The sequence below is a fragment of the Helianthus annuus genome, chromosome 8 (genome assembly GCF_002127325.2).
Source record: "Helianthus annuus cultivar XRQ/B chromosome 8, HanXRQr2.0-SUNRISE, whole genome shotgun sequence".
In the NCBI taxonomy this organism is placed as follows: domain Eukaryota; kingdom Viridiplantae; phylum Streptophyta; class Magnoliopsida; order Asterales; family Asteraceae; genus Helianthus; species Helianthus annuus.
Window position 1 is genome coordinate 51,123,589 of NC_035440.2, and position 17,983 is coordinate 51,141,571.

Genomic DNA, 17,983 nt, shown 5'->3' on the forward strand with positions numbered 1-17,983 from the left:
ATAAACATTTATTTTGAGACGAAAAAGTTATACATCATGGAATGATTATACGGATAAGAGCCCCATTTGTTATTGCAACCTTAGAATCACAACTAAGGGGGATCGGGGCACCTGCGGTGACCCCTTGCGGGAAGCATGTTGCCGATTAGGAGGGGTGCTGCCATCAAGGCGGTGAGGTAGGAGAGAGGGACGAAATCGGTGGGAAGTCACCGAAGAGAGAGGGAGAAGAGAGGGAGGAGTGGACCAATGAAAAATTTCTTTTTTTTTTTAATAAAAACCAAGTCACCTAAGAGGGGAGTGCCGCCATCAATTTAGGGTGTTAGGGGAGTTTAAGAGGGGAGTTGACGTGGCACACGAGAATTGGTTATGCGTAAGAGAGGGGACTCTCCTCTTAGGGGAGTGCCCCTTACACCCTAAAAGTAACAAATTGTATTAAAACCACAAACCTTCCCTCAATGGAGCTGATATATTTTAGATGGTGATTGTTTTTTCTAATAAAGATCTGCGCAGGCTCTTCTGTCTGCGCCGTGCTGACCACACGCAGACATTGCTATCTGCAGACTTTTTGTTTTTCTGAAGACGTTTCATTAACAAACGTCTGTACGAGCTTTTCTTGGTGCAGACTTAGTCTATCCACTTTTAAGATCTTCTAAGATTTGCAGAGGATTAACACCACCACCACCCACCACCATCACCGTCCACTTCCACCACCACCACCCACCACCACCACCACCACCACCACCGTCCACGTCCACCACCCAACACCATCACCCACCGTCCAAGTTCACCACCGTTTACCGCCACCGTCCAGCACTACCGTCCACCACCACCTGCCATCATCGTCCGTACACCACCACCAGTTTATTTTAGAAGTCTACATACGTTAAAAAACAAACAGCCTTCTTTCTGGAGACTGCAGAGGATTGGTCCACCTCTTCTTCTACATATGTCTGTAGATGTAGTCCGCAAACTACAGCCATTTTACTTCTTAAAAATCAAATTGCACGTAGTGTCTACTAAAAAAATAAAAGTACTTTTATGACTTCTAGAACGACTTTAAAATAGGTTCGTGTATTCCACAAGTGATTAACAATAACATAATACATAAAGGACAATATTTCCTTGTTTAAAGACTTCTGGAACGACTTTAAATTGACCAACTCAATTCCATTCTCTCGGATTTTCAGCACACAAGTCCATGATAATCTTTATATAACCAATCGAATTGTATCGTGGTTCTAGGAACTATCCTTCCGATGCCAAAATGATCATAGTTTTTAAAAATAGGCAAATTGGAAAATAATAATCCCATTTTTCTGAAATTGGCCGATAATAATCCCAAGTCAGTTATTAGCCAATAATAATCCGACCTCATCCAATTTTTTTGTAAAATGGTCCGCCGTTAAAATAGCTTAACGGAGTTAAGTTTTTTTCCGAATTACAAACCGATGTTTTAGGGCTTTTGATCAGAACGAGGATACGAGTCGATTGATATAAAACTTATCTCAAAATACTGCCCCCAACCCACTAAAACGGTGCTTCAATTCGGGTGTTTAACTTCCAATTAACAAAATTCAAGCCATTTCGAACACAATTTCGAGGTAAGTTTTACATCAACCGACTCGTATCCTCGTTCTGATCAAAAGTCCTAAAACATCGGTTTGTAATTCGGAAAAAAACTTAACTCCGTTAAACTTATCTTAATGGCGGTCGATTTTACAAAAAAAATTGGACGAGGTCAGATTAGTATTGGCTAATAACTGACTTGGGATTATTATCGGCCAATTTCAGAAAGATGAGATTATTGTTTTCCAATTTCCCTTAAAAATAATACAATATTTTTATGATATATACTAACGCTAGGTGGTAGCATAATAACACTCAATAGCGTCCTCCTTCCCTGTTGTCTGGGCACCACTAGGGGACGCCATTAACCCTCTCGCAAGCACAATAACAAGGGCTAACGGATGTATTGTGGGGCCCACTTCACTTTAAAATTAGGGCTGGCAAATCATGTCTTAGCAGGTTTAACAGGTATCTGATAACGCGAAAAACAAAAAATTTAAACATGAATACGACTCGTTTAACTACTTTATATCCAATGTCTATAAGACATATGTATATTTTATGCACCTAGAAGGATAAATAATGGATCCTAACTTTCAAATTTTGATTATTTTAAAAAACGTAAAAAATCACATGGTGTACTTTTCTGTTATCGTGTCTTAGCAGGTTACCTACAGGTTACCTATTGCCAGCCCTATTTAAAATGCATAAATGAAAAGAAAAATAGGAAGGGGACGTCATTGTGGGGCTTTAACCCATTTCTTGGGTGTTAATGGGGGCGCCATTGTGGAACTTTGCTTACGTGTATGCTGATGTTGCGGAGAGGCTCCATTCCATACCAGTCAGCCTAGTAGATATAACGTCATGTTCATAGATTCGTCATGTTCATAGATTTGTCTAATTTTTCGACCCCCCGGTTCTATAGAAATTTTTTGGTATATACGTTTTCGACCCTCCGTCTTCATTGTCAAGCTTCGGCACTGACTCACAACCTTTTTTTATAATATAAAGAACACACTACAATTGATGAAAGAGATGTGAATGCTCTAATAGGCATCAAATGCACAATACTATTAAGGAGGATGTTTTGGTAATATGGTGGACTTTAGATACATGTTGATGTAAAAGTTAAGTTTAGCTAAGGCCAAGGGGTGTGGCATACCGCCCCTAGCCATCTCAACGTCGTTAGCGTCCCTTAGCGCCCCTACTCATCTCCTGCTCGCCAGGGGGGAGGGGCGCAACGATCCTCCGCCAGCCCAGTAACGAGCGTTAAAGGGAAGGGCTGGTGGGATCCATTGTTTTCAGCTAATCAATTTTTTTCTCTTTATTTTTTTTTTGTATTTTGCTTAATAGGGGGGCTTTAAAGGGGATTTAAACCATTGCATACAAGTTAAAGTGAGTGACTTTAAAACCCCCTATGTGACGTGGCACTGATGTGGACCACACCCCAGCCTAAACACGCAGGTCAAATATTATAAATAGTTTAAAAGTGAGTCGAAATGTTAAATCTCTATGGTGAGTTATTCTTTTTTTTAACCGTAAATTTCTTTACTCCTGTCATCTGTGGGACTTGAAATCAAGACCTCCCTCACTCAAGGTGTTTAAAGACATTGTCTTTGCGAATGAATCACCACCCATTGGTTATGGTGAGTTATTCTAGTGTAAAAATAATCAATATTTGAATAATTATGTTGGGTTAGGATATAATAGGAAGTTTTTTTAGCTAGGAAGGCTAGGAAGTAATCTTGACTATCAATTGATTTAATCAATGGCTAAGATTAAATGAGTGAAATTGAAGATCAAAAAAGAGGCGTGTGGACCAAAAACGCATTGCACCAAAAAACACAAAGATATGTTTTTTCCTAAAACGCAATGGACCAAAAACATAACAAAATGTGTTTTTCGAAAACGCAATTGCTAGAAAACACATAAAAATGTCTTATTTCTAAAACGCAATAGCCTAAAAACACAATAGAATGAGTTTTATCATCATGTTAACACAATGGAATAAAACACAATGATTTAGTGTGTTTTATAAAACACAATACAAAACAAGTGATGAACTAGATGTGTTACTGCGTTTTAGAAATATACATTAGAAATTGTAAAATGCGTATAACTGTGTCATGTGTGGCAGCTAGGTGGTTTTTTACCAATGGAAAACAATATAGAATAGAAAAAATTGACATTTTCCATAATCAAAAGAGCTGCGTTTTAGAAATTCCCACAAACCAACCATCTTTTCAATGATGGAAACTTTGCTTTAAGTCACTATGTAGTGGGGCGGTATGCCCCAAGATGGCGTCGGAAAACGCCCCCAAACACCGAAACGAGGGGCGGTATAAATGAAAAATGGGGTGGGGCGCGAGTATTATAGCGGCGGTATTGGGGTTGGTTTTCAAACTTTAACCAATCAAATTTAAGTAAGGTTTTTTATAATTAATTAATAAAATTGAAAATTAATAATTAGGTAATGATGGGTAGGAGCTTTATGACTACGGGCTCTAGTGATATAACGCCTCATAAAGCCCCCGTGTGACGTGGCACGACACGTGTCGCGTAACGCCCCACAAGGGGCTTTATGACTACGGATGGCCTAAGAATAACTTATGAAAAAAGAATAATATAAATAGCAGTATGTCACACCCCTATTTTCCACGTGTCACCGGTGGGCCCGGTGGGGGTATAGTGACGTAGTTGATATCATCATAGTCAAACAACACAATTTAAATGCACAACGGAAGCAAAAGATAAATATATTACAATCCGATTCAAAAGTAATATCAAATATTACAACGGAATGTAAGTTGGATCCACAGGCGGATCTTAAAACAGAAAGATAACATTGTTCAACAGACTTTAGGCATCTAGAACTTGCGAGATTCCCTATTGACGCCCTGAGCTCTCAGCCAATTACGTATAGTACCCATCACTTAAACTTTTGGGAAAATACGTCAGTTTACACTGGTAAATACAACTTAACTGACTCATTTTTAAAATGTTTTAGAAAATTGATTTGAATGCACATGGCACAAAACTTTTATAACTTGGGACAATTATAAAAAAATAATCTTGTATACAGATTTACATGTTCGTTATACATTTAGGGCCCGATGTAGAAACCGAGTCAAGATTAACAGACACGCCACAAGTATAGGCCCACAAGAGAGTGAGATATCGTTTCCCTTATGCAACTGTCAGGTGTACGCCTACACCCCGTGCATAAGACGTGGCCATTTTATAATATAATGATGCCAAGGATATCCGGGACATGGTCATTAACCCCTAAAGGCTTTTATTTCAAACAATACAGATTAAAGCGGGTTACCTCGATAATTTAATCACAATACGATCAAACATTCAATACCCGACCAAGCGGTATTATTATAATACCATATCCCAAGCCCGTATAGGGAAAATAAGTTAAGAGTATTACCTGAGCTTAAAATGCAATTATACTCAGCCGTATATCCTAATCAGCAAGCACAAGTACTTCTACTGGGGCACTTAATCTGGAACGAAGGTTTTTTTATTAACCTATTAGATTCCTAGTGGATCTTGTTTAAGTATTAACTTGGACCGGTTAGTTTTAAGGAAAGGTTTACGGTTCAAACGCAAGATTAAGCGAGAACTGGATTAGAATGTAGTTTAGACCCGACAAGCTTGGTGTAATAAGGGTAAACTAAACACATTCTGGATTTTTGAGATAAAAATGATGAGGTTTGTCCCGTTTCGGCTAATTTATGCAAACTAGTTACATAAGCCGATCCGAACGCGAAAAGGGCATAACGGGTAACCACAAGAGTTATGAACAGGTTTCCTAAGTTAATATGCCTTAAATATGTCGTGATATCAGTAGGATACTGTAACGGCCCTAAATTTTTCCATTTGAATTTTAATCATTGACATACTATATCTAACGAAATTTGGGCATGACCCGTTCGCAAAAAGAGCGGTCCCCTGTTTTTCACAATCAAAACATCATTCAAAAAGACGCTACGTTTCAAAAGACATAATATACACATCAAAACAAACCTTGTTTCACCTACGAAACCATTAAGTTTATGTACTTACATACGACTAAGTTTTCAAAAGACAAACATAATAAAAACTAGGATTAACTACTAGACATGGACAAAAGTGACAAAGTATTAAACATTGTCTTCTTTACAAAAATGCGGAACGCATGACGGGCTTGAGGTGTGTTTGGACCGGGCGAAGCTTGTCATTAAACTTGAGATTTACCTACATCACAACAACGAGTAAACTTCATTAGGACTAAAATTCTTTCTTTTAATTCAAGATTCCAACTAGCGGATTTATAGTCACTATGACATCTGCAACTTGCAAATCTCTAAATACCATTTCTTTCATTCTTGCATTCTATTCTTTTGACCCATTCATAAAAGGGTCCGAACATACGAATTCATTCTATTGCATACTAAACCATCATATTCGACCCATTTATCAAATTCTACACAAGTACTTTCTCATGATCGATTCAATTTAACGCATCATATGGTAAAACAACAATATGATAAAATTCTGAATTTGTACAAGTGGCGTACCTCGTTCTTGATTTCCTTGTTGCTTCGCGTGACTCGAACCTTCCTCCTTTACACCTATACATAATCATTCATACTTAGAATTCATGCCATATACATATTAACATACATTCCTTGATAAGATGTCATACACTTTTAACTCTTACTTCACAAGCATATTCAAATCATGATTTTTACATAAAGTTTATGGTTAATGTGGCTGAATTCTTTATTGAAGCATTTCATCAAACACTTAGTGTGCACAATATCAACAAAGCACAAGGTACAAGTGTTCATAGCATAGTTCTACATGTTCACTTTCTAGTCTAACAAGAAGCAATCAAATTCACATCTTTCTTTAATCCTACATTAACTTATCTAATTTCTCTATCATATTTAGATTGTGTATCAATTCACATCTATAAGCATATTGTTATAATTCATCATGTTCATCATACTCCTACAACAAGTGGGTATGAACCCTAATCACCCAAACAATCAAAATTAAACAAAATTCTCAATCTATTGTGAATTCCTAACTCACAATTACACAAGATTTCCACAAAAATTCAGGATTGGGTCAAAACCCACTTTCTACAAACCACCAAATCAGAATTTTCGACTTACCATTTGTTGCACAAGCTTCGATGGTTAAAGATTTGAGTTCATGCATTAACTTGGGCTCATAATTTATTCTTAATCTTGTGAATTTCTGAAACTAGGGTTTTTCTCCTTGGTTCTTTGCTCTGGTCGATCCACAGAACACACCGGAAGGTGTGTTTTGTGTTTTATTTTATTTATGAAAAACTTTCATCACTTTATACAAGTTCAGCCCCTCTAATTCTAATGGTTGATAATTAACACATTAACTTTCATTCTTGTTGAACTAATACCACATTCTTTTAACTTAGTTAATATTACAAAATTAGACATTTAAGGTAGCATAAATAAATTGCGTATTTTGGGGTGTTACAAGTCTAGCCCCCTTAAAAGAGGTTTCGTCCCCGAAACCTTAATACGTACCAAATAATGTCGGGTAGTGCTCCCTCAATTCATATTCCAACTCCCATGTAAGATCCAATCCTTTCCGATGTTGCCATTGCACCAAAGACTTGCTTTATAGTTTTGTTCCGAAGGTGCGTTACCTTGGAATCCTTGATGGCTATCGGTCTTTCAACATAATTCAATCTTTCATCCAATTCGATATCGTCGAGGGGCACGTAAGCCGTTTCATCCGCTAAGCACTTTCTCAATTGTGACACATGGAATGTGTCATGTATTCCATCTAAGGTTGGCGGTAATTCCATCCGATATGCTACCTTCCCAACCCGGGCTAAAATCTTGAAAGGTCCTATGTAGCGGGGGGCTAACTTTCCTCGCTTACGGAAACGGATTATACCTTTCCATGGGGAAATCTTTAATAGCACATGATCACCTACCTGAAACTCAATAGGTCGCCTTCTTCGATCTGCGTAAGCCTTTTGTCGATCTTGAGTTGCTTTTAAACGGGCTCGCACAAGATCGATCTTTTCGTTAATTTTAGCTACTACATCATTGGGCGCAATTTCTCTTTGCCCAACCTCTCCCCAACAAATGGGAGTTCTACACTTCCTCCCGTATAATATTTCATACGGTGCCATTTGAATGCTATTGTGGTAGCTATTGTTGTACGAAAATTCCACCAATGGCAAGTGGTCATCCCAGCTCCCCCCGAAATCTATAGCACACGCTCGCAGCATGTCAATAAGTGTTTGAATGGTTTGCTCAGACTGACCATCCGTTTGGGGGTGGTAGGCGGTGCTGAAATGTAATTTTGTACCCATACTCTCATGGAAACCTTGCCAATATCGAGATATGAATCAGGTATCTCGATCCGACACAATAGATACAGGGACTCCGTGTCGGGATATTATCTCGTTAACATAAATTTCCGCCATCCTTTTCAGAAGAGAAAGTCTCCCTAATGGGTAAGAAGTGCACGCTCTTGGTGAGACGGTCCACGATCACCCATATAGCATCGTGACCTTTCCTTGTCTTAGGAAGCTTGGTCACTAGGTCCATCGTCACTTCTTCCCATTTCCATACCGGAATTTCTAACGGTTGCAACTTTCCGTATGGTTTCTGATGTTCTGCCTTTACCTGCGAACAGGTCAAACATTTTGCAACATACTTGACGATATCACATTTCATACCGGGCCACCAATAACTTTTCTTCAAATCCAAATACATTTTTGTAGCTCCTGGATGAACCAAAAATCGGGATTTGTGAGCTTCTTCGAGTAACACGTCTTTTGCTTCACTAAACCGAGGTATCCATATCCGGCCATACATCAATTTAATTCCACTGGGTCTTTCTTCTAATTTATCAACAAACCCCTTTGTTCTTTCCTTTCTTGAATCCATTTCGCTCAGCGACTTGACTTGGGCTTCCTTAATCATTTCGAGAAATCGAGGTGTAACTACCATTTTCATGGATTTCACTTGAATTGGAGGCGGATAATCCTTTCGGCTCAGGGCATCGGCCACTACATTTGCCTTGCCCGGATGGTAAAGGATTTCACAATCATAATCTTTAAGGAGTTCTAACCACCTTCGTTGCCTCATATTTAAATCTTTTTGCTCGAAAAAGTATTTAAGGCTTTTGTGGTCAGAATAAATTGTGCTTTTCATACCGTATAGATAATGCCTCCAAATTTTTAAAGCGAACACCACTACTGCTAATTCCAAGTCATGGGTTGGATAATTACTTTCATGTGTTTTCAGTTGCCTTGAAGCATAAGCAATGACTCTACCCTTTTGCATTAAAACACATCCCAACCCTTGGTGTGATGCATCAGTAAACACCACCAAGTCTTCCGTTCCATCAGGTAAGGTTAGCACCAGGAAGCTTGACAACTTCTCTTTCAAGGTTCGAAACGCCTTTTCTTGATCTGTAACCCATGTAAACTTCTCATTCTTCTTGGTTAACTTGGTCAACGGCAGGGCCAATTTAGAAAAGTCTTGAATAAACCTCCTATAATAGCCTGCTAAACCCAAAAAGCTTCTTACTTCACTTGGGTTCTTTGGAGGTACCCATTTCATAACAGCTTCCACTTTTGACGGATCCACTAAGATACCATCTGCATTAATCACATGACCGAGAAATTGTACTTCTCTAAGCCAGAAAGCACACTTAGAGTATTTCGCATACAATTTCTCCTTACGGAGCACTTTAAGAATTTCGCGCAAATGGCATGCATGTTCGGCTTCACTTCGGGAATAAACTAAGATATCGTCAATAAAAACTATAATAAATATGTCTAACATGGCCCGACAAACTCGATTCATAAGGTCCATGAACGCGGCGGGCGCGTTCGTTAACCCAAAGGACATTACTAAGAACTCGTAATGTCCGTATCGCGTTCTAAATGCCGTCTTCGCCACATCCTCATCTCGTACCCTTAACTGATGGTATCCGGATCGTAAATCAATTTTTGAAAACCAACTTGCCCCTTGTAACTGATCGAAGAGATCATCAATTCGGGGCAACGGATATCGGTTTTCACCGTTAGCTTATTCAACTCTCGATAGTCGATGCACATGCGCATCGAACCATCTTTCTTTTTCACAAAAAGAACAGGCGCTCCCTAAGGCGATACGCTCGGGCGTATAAAACCTTTGTCGAGTAATTCTTGTATTTGAACCATTAACTCCCCCATTTCGGTTGGGGCCAACCTATAAGGGGCTTTGGCTACAGGTTTGGCCTCGGGATACAATTCAATCTTAAATTCCACCTCACGTTCGGGGGGAAGCCCCGACAAATCTTCCGGAAATACATCAAGAAACTCGTTCACAACTTCAACCTCTTCTATCTTAGGGGTATTTTGCTTAGTATCTATCACTTAAGTTAGAAACGTCTTGCTTCCATTTCGCACATACTTGAATGCTTGGACTATAGAACATAGCTTCTAATTAACATTCCTTTCCCCTTGTATACTCACTCGTTTTCCTTCCGGTGATAACACGTGAATCATCTTTTTCTCGAAATGGATTTCAGCATGATGTTTTGCTAGCCAATCCATGCCAACTATAACCTTAAATTCTCCCAATACCATGGGAATAAGGTCAATGGCAAACTTCTCGTCTTCAATGATAATTTCATAATTTCTACAAACTTCGTGCAGCAAATAACTCTTACTATCCGCTATCTCTACTTCTAATGGCACATGCATTCTTTCGATTCTAAAAGAGGGGTGTGACACTAATTCACTTGATACAAACGATCTACTGGCCCCAGTATCAAATAACACGTATGTAGGCATCAAGTTCAATAAGAATATACCTGATACGACATTCGGGTGGTCCTTTGCTTCTTCAGTCGTGATCTGAAACATCCTCCCCTTAGCTCTTGGGGCTTCCTCCTTTCTTGCTTCCTTATCGGTTTTCTGTTGAAGCTTGGGACATTCAGCCTTAATATGACCCGGTTGGAAACAGTTATAGCACGTTCTGGAAGGATTAGGACACCTATAATATGGATGTCCCTCTTGACCACAATTGTAACAGCCCTTCTTCCCTTTCAAGCACTCCCCCGTGTATAACTTCCCGCACGTTTTGCATTTTGGAATGCTACCCTTCGCCTTATCCTTCTTGCGCTGATCTTGAAATTTCTGTTTCTTTGACAGGCTCAAGCTGGAAACATTCTCAGACGCTCTCTTCTCACCTCTTTCTGCCTGTCTTCTTAGTTCAATCTCCCTATCTCGGGCCAAGTTAATGAGTTCATTCAAGGTTTCACATTTAGCGGGAATTATGAACTCCCGATATTCAGCCTTCAACATACCATGATAGCGGTTTATCTTCATTCTTTCCGTTCCCGCTATTTCTTTACAAAATTTCAGCTTATCGAGAAAAGTCTTGGTGATTTCATCAATGGTTTCGTCTTTCTGACGGAGATGTAAGAAATCTTCTTGGATTCTGTCAATGGCAGATTGCGGACAGTGGTACTTTAGAAAAGGTTACTTGAACTCTTGCCATGTCAAGACTTGAACTTTGTCTTCCCCAATCTCTTTACTATGAGCATCCCACCAGTCTTTAGCTTGGAGTTGTAACAAACCGGTGGCGAACATCACTTGATCCTCCTTTTCGCAATGACTCCTTACGAACACCACCTCCGTACTTGCAATCCACCTTTGACATGCTATAGGATCAATTTCTCCTTTGAAAGGTAATGGGTTGCACGCCATAAATTCTTTGTAAGTGCATTTGCGAGTTCCTTTCTTTCCTTGCATATCTCCAATCATTCCTTTCAACTCGTCCATCTTACTCGCCATCATTGTTTCCACCACTTCCAACACATGACTTTCCACTTCTTGGGCTAAATGAGGCATATTTGCCTGCATTGCCTTTCCAATCTCTTTCGAAATCATAGTTTTTAGTTGTTCTTGTTGTGTCGCTTCATCCTCATTCGTATCCGCCATCTACACATAAACATTGTTCTTTATTTCAAGCATTCATTCATCATTTCCATCATATAATCATGCTAATAATACATAACTTCCTTTGAAAACTCAACATTCGTACATAATAACATTCTTTAGAGTCTTATTATAACGTTTACAATACTCCCCGTATGATAGAAAACATCAAACAGAACAATACCATTAGAATGGGCTGAAAATGGTCTCCACCGTAAGCTACGGTGGCCACCGTAGCTTACGGTGGCGTCTTTTTCCTTACGCCACGAACTTACTGTCTTACGGTAAGAATTTTGTCCCAGGGTTTACCGTAAGCTACGGTAGCCACCGTAGCTTACGGTGACGCCCAGCATACTATGGTGATTTTTCAAATTTTTGCAGCCATTTTTCCGACCCGTTCTAGCCCAAACTAATCTGATTCATCCCACACCCTTCCACAACATTCCTTAACAGTTCCATAACATCCTGTAACTAAATTATTCATAATGCAAAATTCTAAAGTTAAAGGTACTTACTTGCTTCGCACCGCGGAACGAACACACACTTCACACGAGCTTTCGGTTTGAGTTCAAGCATTTGATGCTTAAATACCTCAAACCTAGGCTCTGATACCAACTTGCAACGGCCCTAAATTTTTCCATTTAATTTTTAATCATTGACATACTATATCTAACGAAATTTGGGCACGACCCGTTCGCAAAACGAGCGGTCCCCTGTTTTTCACAATCAAAACATCATTCAAAAAGACGCTACGTTTCAAAAGACATAATATACACATCAAAACAAACCTTGTTTCACCTACGAAACCATTAAGTTTATGTACTTACATACGACTAAGTTTTCAAAAGACAAACATAATAAAAACTAGGATTAACTACTAGACATGGACAAAAGTGACAAAGTATTAAACATTGTCTTCTTTACAAAAATGCGGAACGCATGACGGGCTTGAGGTGTGTTTGGACCGGGCGAAGCTTGTCATTAAACTTGAGATTTACCTACATCACAACAACGAGTAAACTTCATTAGGACTAAAATTCTTTCTTTTAATTCAAGATTCCAACTAGCGGATTTATAGTCACTATGACATCCGCAACTTGCAAATCTCTAAATACCATTTCTTTCATTCTTGCATTCTATTCTTTTGACCCATTCATAAAAGGGTCCGAACATACGAATTCATTCTATTGCATACTAAACCATCATATTCGACCCATTTATCAAATTCTACACAAGTACTTTCTCATGATCGATTCAATTTAACGCATCATATGGTAAAACAACAATATGATAAAATTCTGAATTTGTACAAGTGGCGTACCTCGTTCTTGATTTCCTTGTTGCTTCGCGTGACTCGAACCTTCCTCCTTTACACCTATACATAATCATTCATACTTAGAATTCATGCCATATACATATTAACATACATTCCTTGATAAGATGTCATACACTTTTAACTCTTACTTCACAAGCATATTCAAATCATGATTTTTACATAAAGTTTATGGTTAATGTGGCTGAATTCTTTATTGAAGCATTTCATCAAACACTTGGTGTGCACAATATCAACAAAGCACAAGGTACAAGTGTTCATAGCATAGTTCTACATGTTCACTTTCTAGTCTAACAAGAAGCAATCAAATTCACATCTTTCTTTCATCCTACATTAACTTATCTAATTTCTCTATCATATTCAGATTGTGTATCAATTCACATCTATAAGCATATTGTTATAATTCATCATGTTCATCATACTCCTACAACAAGTGGTTATGAACCCTAATCACCCAAACAATCAAAATTAAACAAAATTCTCAATCTATTGTGAATTCCTAACTCACAATTACACAAGATTTCCACAAAAATTCAGGATTGGGTTAAAACCCACTTTCTACAAACCACCAAATCAGAATTTTCGACTTACCATTTGTTGCACAAGCTTAGATGGTTAAAGATTTGAGTTCATGCATTAACTTGGGCTCTTAATTCCTTCTTAATCTTGTGAATTTCTAAAACTAGGGTTTTTCTCCTTGGTTCTTTGCTCTGGTCGATCCATAGAACACACCAGAAGGTGTGTTTTGTGTTTTATTTTATTTATTAAAAACTTTCATCACTTTATACAAGTTCAGCCCCTCTAATTCTAATGGTTGATAATTAACACATTAACTTTCATTCTTGTTGAACTAATACCACATTCTTTTAACTTAGTTAATATTACAAAATTAGATATTTAAGGTAGCATAAATAAATTGCGTATTTTGGGGTGTTACAGATACCTTCCATTATGCCCAAAACGAATTTAAAACCAATTTATGCCCCATAAGGGTATTTTGGTCATTTTAAAGGTTATAAAAGAGGTTAATTATAAATCTGACTTTCAGGTCTGATATAATCAATAAAAATACTTAATTTAATAAGTTATAACAGTAGGGTATTACACATATGTGAATTTTATCATTTATAACCAAACTGTGCACCGAAGGGGCATTTTGGTAATTTCACATAAGGTTTAAAGGTCAAATTTGGAAATCATAGTTTAAAACTTTTGCTTACTGTTAAAATATAAAAATGTACTAAGAAAATCAGTAGGTATCAACCCTTATATCATTAAACTAGTTTTGATACATATTTATGCGTTAAAAACGCTTAAAAAGGCGATTTGGAGTCATTTCCGGGTTTTGTATAGAAAACTGATATTTTTAATATTCCAGAAGGCTCAAAATATTTTATTTAACATATTAGATAAGTAGAAAAATGTTTGGGGTCAAAAGAATTTACAAAACTCATTTTATAGCCCAAAAGGGCAAAACCGACAATTACCGAATTAATGCTATAACCCCAAGTTATGCTCAGCCTAAAAATATATAAAAATCTTCAAAAATCTCAAAATATTATTTTATATCAGTGCGTAAAAAGTTTGGTATTAAAAATTGGGTTTAGATAGGCTATACGCTAATTATGTCGTTTAATTAGTAAAAGAGTGAATTGCAAGTTTTGTCCTTTATCTTTAGGCCATTTTGCAAGTTTTGTCCTTTATGTTTAAATTAGACGAGTTTTGTCCTTTATGTTTGAAAATCAAGCACGTTTTACCCTTTGGGGCAAAACGTGCTTGATTTTTAAGGACAAAACGTGCTTGATTTTTTAAACATAAAGGACAAAACGTGCTTGATTTTTAAACATAAAGGACAAAACGTGCTTGATTTTTAAGGCCCAAAGGGTAAAACGTGCTTGATTTTTAAACATAAAGGACAAAACTCGTCAAATTTAAACATAAAGGACAAAACTTGCAAAATGGCCTAAAGATAAAGGACAAAACTTGCAATTCACTCTTAGTAAAAAGCTTTTCATTTACGCTAATGAGCATAACTCCTAATCTAGACCTCAAACTAATGTCAAATTTTAGGGACAAGTTTATAATTCAGTAGTGGAGGTTTCTATCCTCTCAAATTTTCAAAAATATCGTTTTAAGGTCCAAAGGGCATAACGGTCAACATTTAGGCATATAACGGAAATACGCATGAACTAGGATTTCTATGGAACCAAGTTGTATAACCTTGGAGGGTTATACTAACTTATAATATGGTCCTAATGGAATCCTAAGGCATATCTAAACTAAGCTAAATCGGGTCAGAACTGAAAGTCAAAGCAAAAGTCAACTTTTGCGACTTCCAGTTCCGAACCGAGCCTATACTTAGAATTGTCGGGTTGAATCATGCTTAGGCATGTTCAACTAATATTCACCAAGTTATTTAAGTGAGAAAAATGATTTTACGACTTTTATATAATAGCCATGTATTTTATTTAAAACTAACCTGTTTGACTTTTATTTGACCCGACAATTAAACTAAGTAAACGTGGTAATTAGGAGGTGCCCTTTTAAGGGTTAAACACCTTCTTAATTACGGTCACGTAGCCATGTTTGATGCGAACAATGGCTCAACCGTTTAAAAGTCAAAGCGTTTATAAAAAAATGCTTGACTTTTGGTTATAACCGCCAGAATTTAAACTAAGCATGAAAGGACACTTACAAAAGTTCCAAGCAAGGAGGGAGTTGATCTTGGATGTTCAGGTATGAAGCACAAGGGCCCCAACTTAGAACAATGAGATCAAGGGGTGAATGAGATCAAAAATTTGAGGGGTATTTATAGGTTTTTGAGAACCGTTAGGATCATTTCTCGTAAACCGTGATCAAATCTGAGTCATACACCTCCTACCCATGGTTTACTAAACAATGGGCAGCCCCTAAATTCAAATATGTGAGTATGGAGCAAAACCACAGCTGGTTTTTAATTTTTATGGAACTGGGCAAGCTATACGGACCGTAAGGGTCAGTCTATACGGTCTGTAAGGACCAGTACAGCATACACAAACTTTCATTTGTTGACAGCTTTGGCCCCTGCACCTCCAAATGCCATTTCCGACACATCCAAGGCCCGTTAAACCATTTTTAAGGCTCTACAATGATGTCTAAACATGGGGAACATGAAACATGCTCAGAAACATGCCGGATGTCGGTTCGTTTGGTCGTACGGTCACGTTGTTCGGTTAATTACGACGAAACACGAACGGACGCGAAAAACGAACCAAATTACGCGACGAATGGAATTTTATCAAGCCAAACACTAAAATAAAATATTTTAGTGCTTACATAAATTTTTGGGTGTCCGGGGATATCCAGAATGCAAGATATGCACGAAAATGCAAACTTGTGCACTTTTTGACACTTTTAGTCCCTGCATGACGTAAAAGTTTATTTTTGCGCACCAAACACCTCTAAGCCTATATCTAAGTTATATAAAGAATAAATAGGGTATGTTTAACTCATGTAAATTTTCCGGAAGGTCCGTTACCATACGAATTGACCTACTTTTGCAGTTTGACGCAATTAGTCCTTTAATTGCGCAAAGTAGCGCGAAATGCCGTTTAATGATATCTCAGCCTTATATGGCCCATAATAATCATTCCCAAGCATATTTTTAAATATTACTACGCTCCCGTTTGCTTAAATGGTCACCGAATGGCGTAGATTTCAAAGTTGACGCTTTAGGCCCCTCTATTGCGCAAACTTGCGCATTTCATCATTTATTAGCATTGAAGCCTCATCTAATCCATATTAGGAATCCTTGAAAGTATTATTAAACATTACGATGCTTCGGGCTCGCTAAAAGGTCATTCAGAGGTATAATTAAACATATTGACACTTTTAGTCCCTCTAACTTGCAAAGTTGCGCGTAACTTTACTTATAGGCATAAAAACCTTAGACGACCATTATTTGGCATTCCCGAGAGTATAATTAAATATTATGAAACTCCCGGTTTGTTAAAAGGTCACTCAGAGGTAAGAATTAACATGTTGACGCTTTTAACCCTTTATTGCGCAAACTTTCAATTAATTACGCAAACGGCTACACTTAATCATCAAGTGGCACATTTGTGAATATAAACATCGTAAGAGGTTATTTAGAAACTTATTTTAGGTATGCTAACACTTCCAGTCCTTTCATAATCAAAGTTTTCAATTTTTTGAACAATTAGTCCCTAAATTTCAATGTTTGACTTCATTAGGGTTCATTACACGTGTCAATACTTTATTAGACGTGATTTTACGAGGTGTTACATCCTCACCCCTTAAAATAAATCTCGACCTCGAGATTTGCTTAAGTATTGGAAGTACTCTCTGTCGGACAATGGATTTTAACTTCCACAGCCTATTTGGGCCTCAAGAGGCATCCTAAATGACCTTTATAATAGGTTCATGTTTCTTCCTTAGATCCTAATCCTGACGATCCTTAATCGATATGGGTTTCTTATCATATCATAGATACGCGTATCATTATGTGATAATGCTTCTTGACTTATTAATGAAACCTCCTTAAATCATTAGTGTGGGTCACATTGCGAGTTCCACCACGTTCCATAAATAGGTTTTAGTTTATAAGCTATTGACCTTTGAAGTATTCGATTTCCTCGAATTATCCTATATATAGTCAGAGCTTAACTAGCCTGATAGTTAACAAATTGGCACACCCTTCCTGGGTGATATTTTTTTTGTTGAACCTTATTCCTTAACAAGAACTTAGGAGGGTTGCTATTTTCATTAATCCTTGATTTTCTGTCGATTACTGGCAACTTTAAGATGATAATAAATTCGAATGATCTTATTTGTTGTTTCCAATGCAACTTTCAGATCCTGATAATTGGACTTACCAATCCATTGTTCTAATAATAGATGTTTAACATTCCATCTATACAAGGTCTCCAAAGGAACAACCTTGATACTTATATATCAACTATAATAGAAAATCTTATTTTATGGTGAGATGGTTATTCCAACCAATGCTTAAAACTAATCTCAAAGAATAGCTAATCCTTACAGCTAGTCGAATCAAGTCGACGATCCTGGGCAGTTAATGGCGATTCTTA

At 37.6% G+C, this 17,983-nt stretch overlaps 1 protein-coding gene and 2 long non-coding RNA genes across 3 annotated transcripts; all 3 read right to left on the bottom strand.

Moving 5' to 3' along the window:
- Positions 1 to 5,584: 5,584 nt before the first annotated feature.
- LOC110871120 lies at positions 5,585 to 6,848 on the bottom strand. The gene is made up of 3 exons (XR_002553492.1): positions 6,738 to 6,848; positions 6,135 to 6,188; positions 5,585 to 5,811 (listed from the first exon to the last, which is right to left on the bottom strand). It is a non-coding gene; the product is annotated as an uncharacterized LOC110871120 (long non-coding RNA).
- Positions 6,849 to 8,027: 1,179 nt separating this feature from the next.
- Positions 8,028 to 11,563, bottom strand: LOC110869998. Its single transcript, XM_035975990.1, has 5 exons — positions 11,106 to 11,563; positions 10,067 to 11,060; positions 9,766 to 9,961; positions 8,991 to 9,373; positions 8,028 to 8,645 (listed from the first exon to the last, which is right to left on the bottom strand). The coding sequence occupies exons 1-5, from the start codon at positions 11,561 to 11,563 to the stop codon at positions 8,028 to 8,030; spliced, it is 2,649 nt and encodes an 882-aa protein (XP_035831883.1).
- A 768-nt stretch (positions 11,564 to 12,331) lies between these two features.
- On the bottom strand, positions 12,332 to 13,576 carry LOC110871119. Its single transcript, XR_002553491.2, has 3 exons — positions 13,485 to 13,576; positions 12,882 to 12,935; positions 12,332 to 12,558 (listed from the first exon to the last, which is right to left on the bottom strand). It is a non-coding gene; the product is annotated as an uncharacterized LOC110871119 (long non-coding RNA).
- Between the last annotated feature and the right edge of the window lie 4,407 nt (positions 13,577 to 17,983).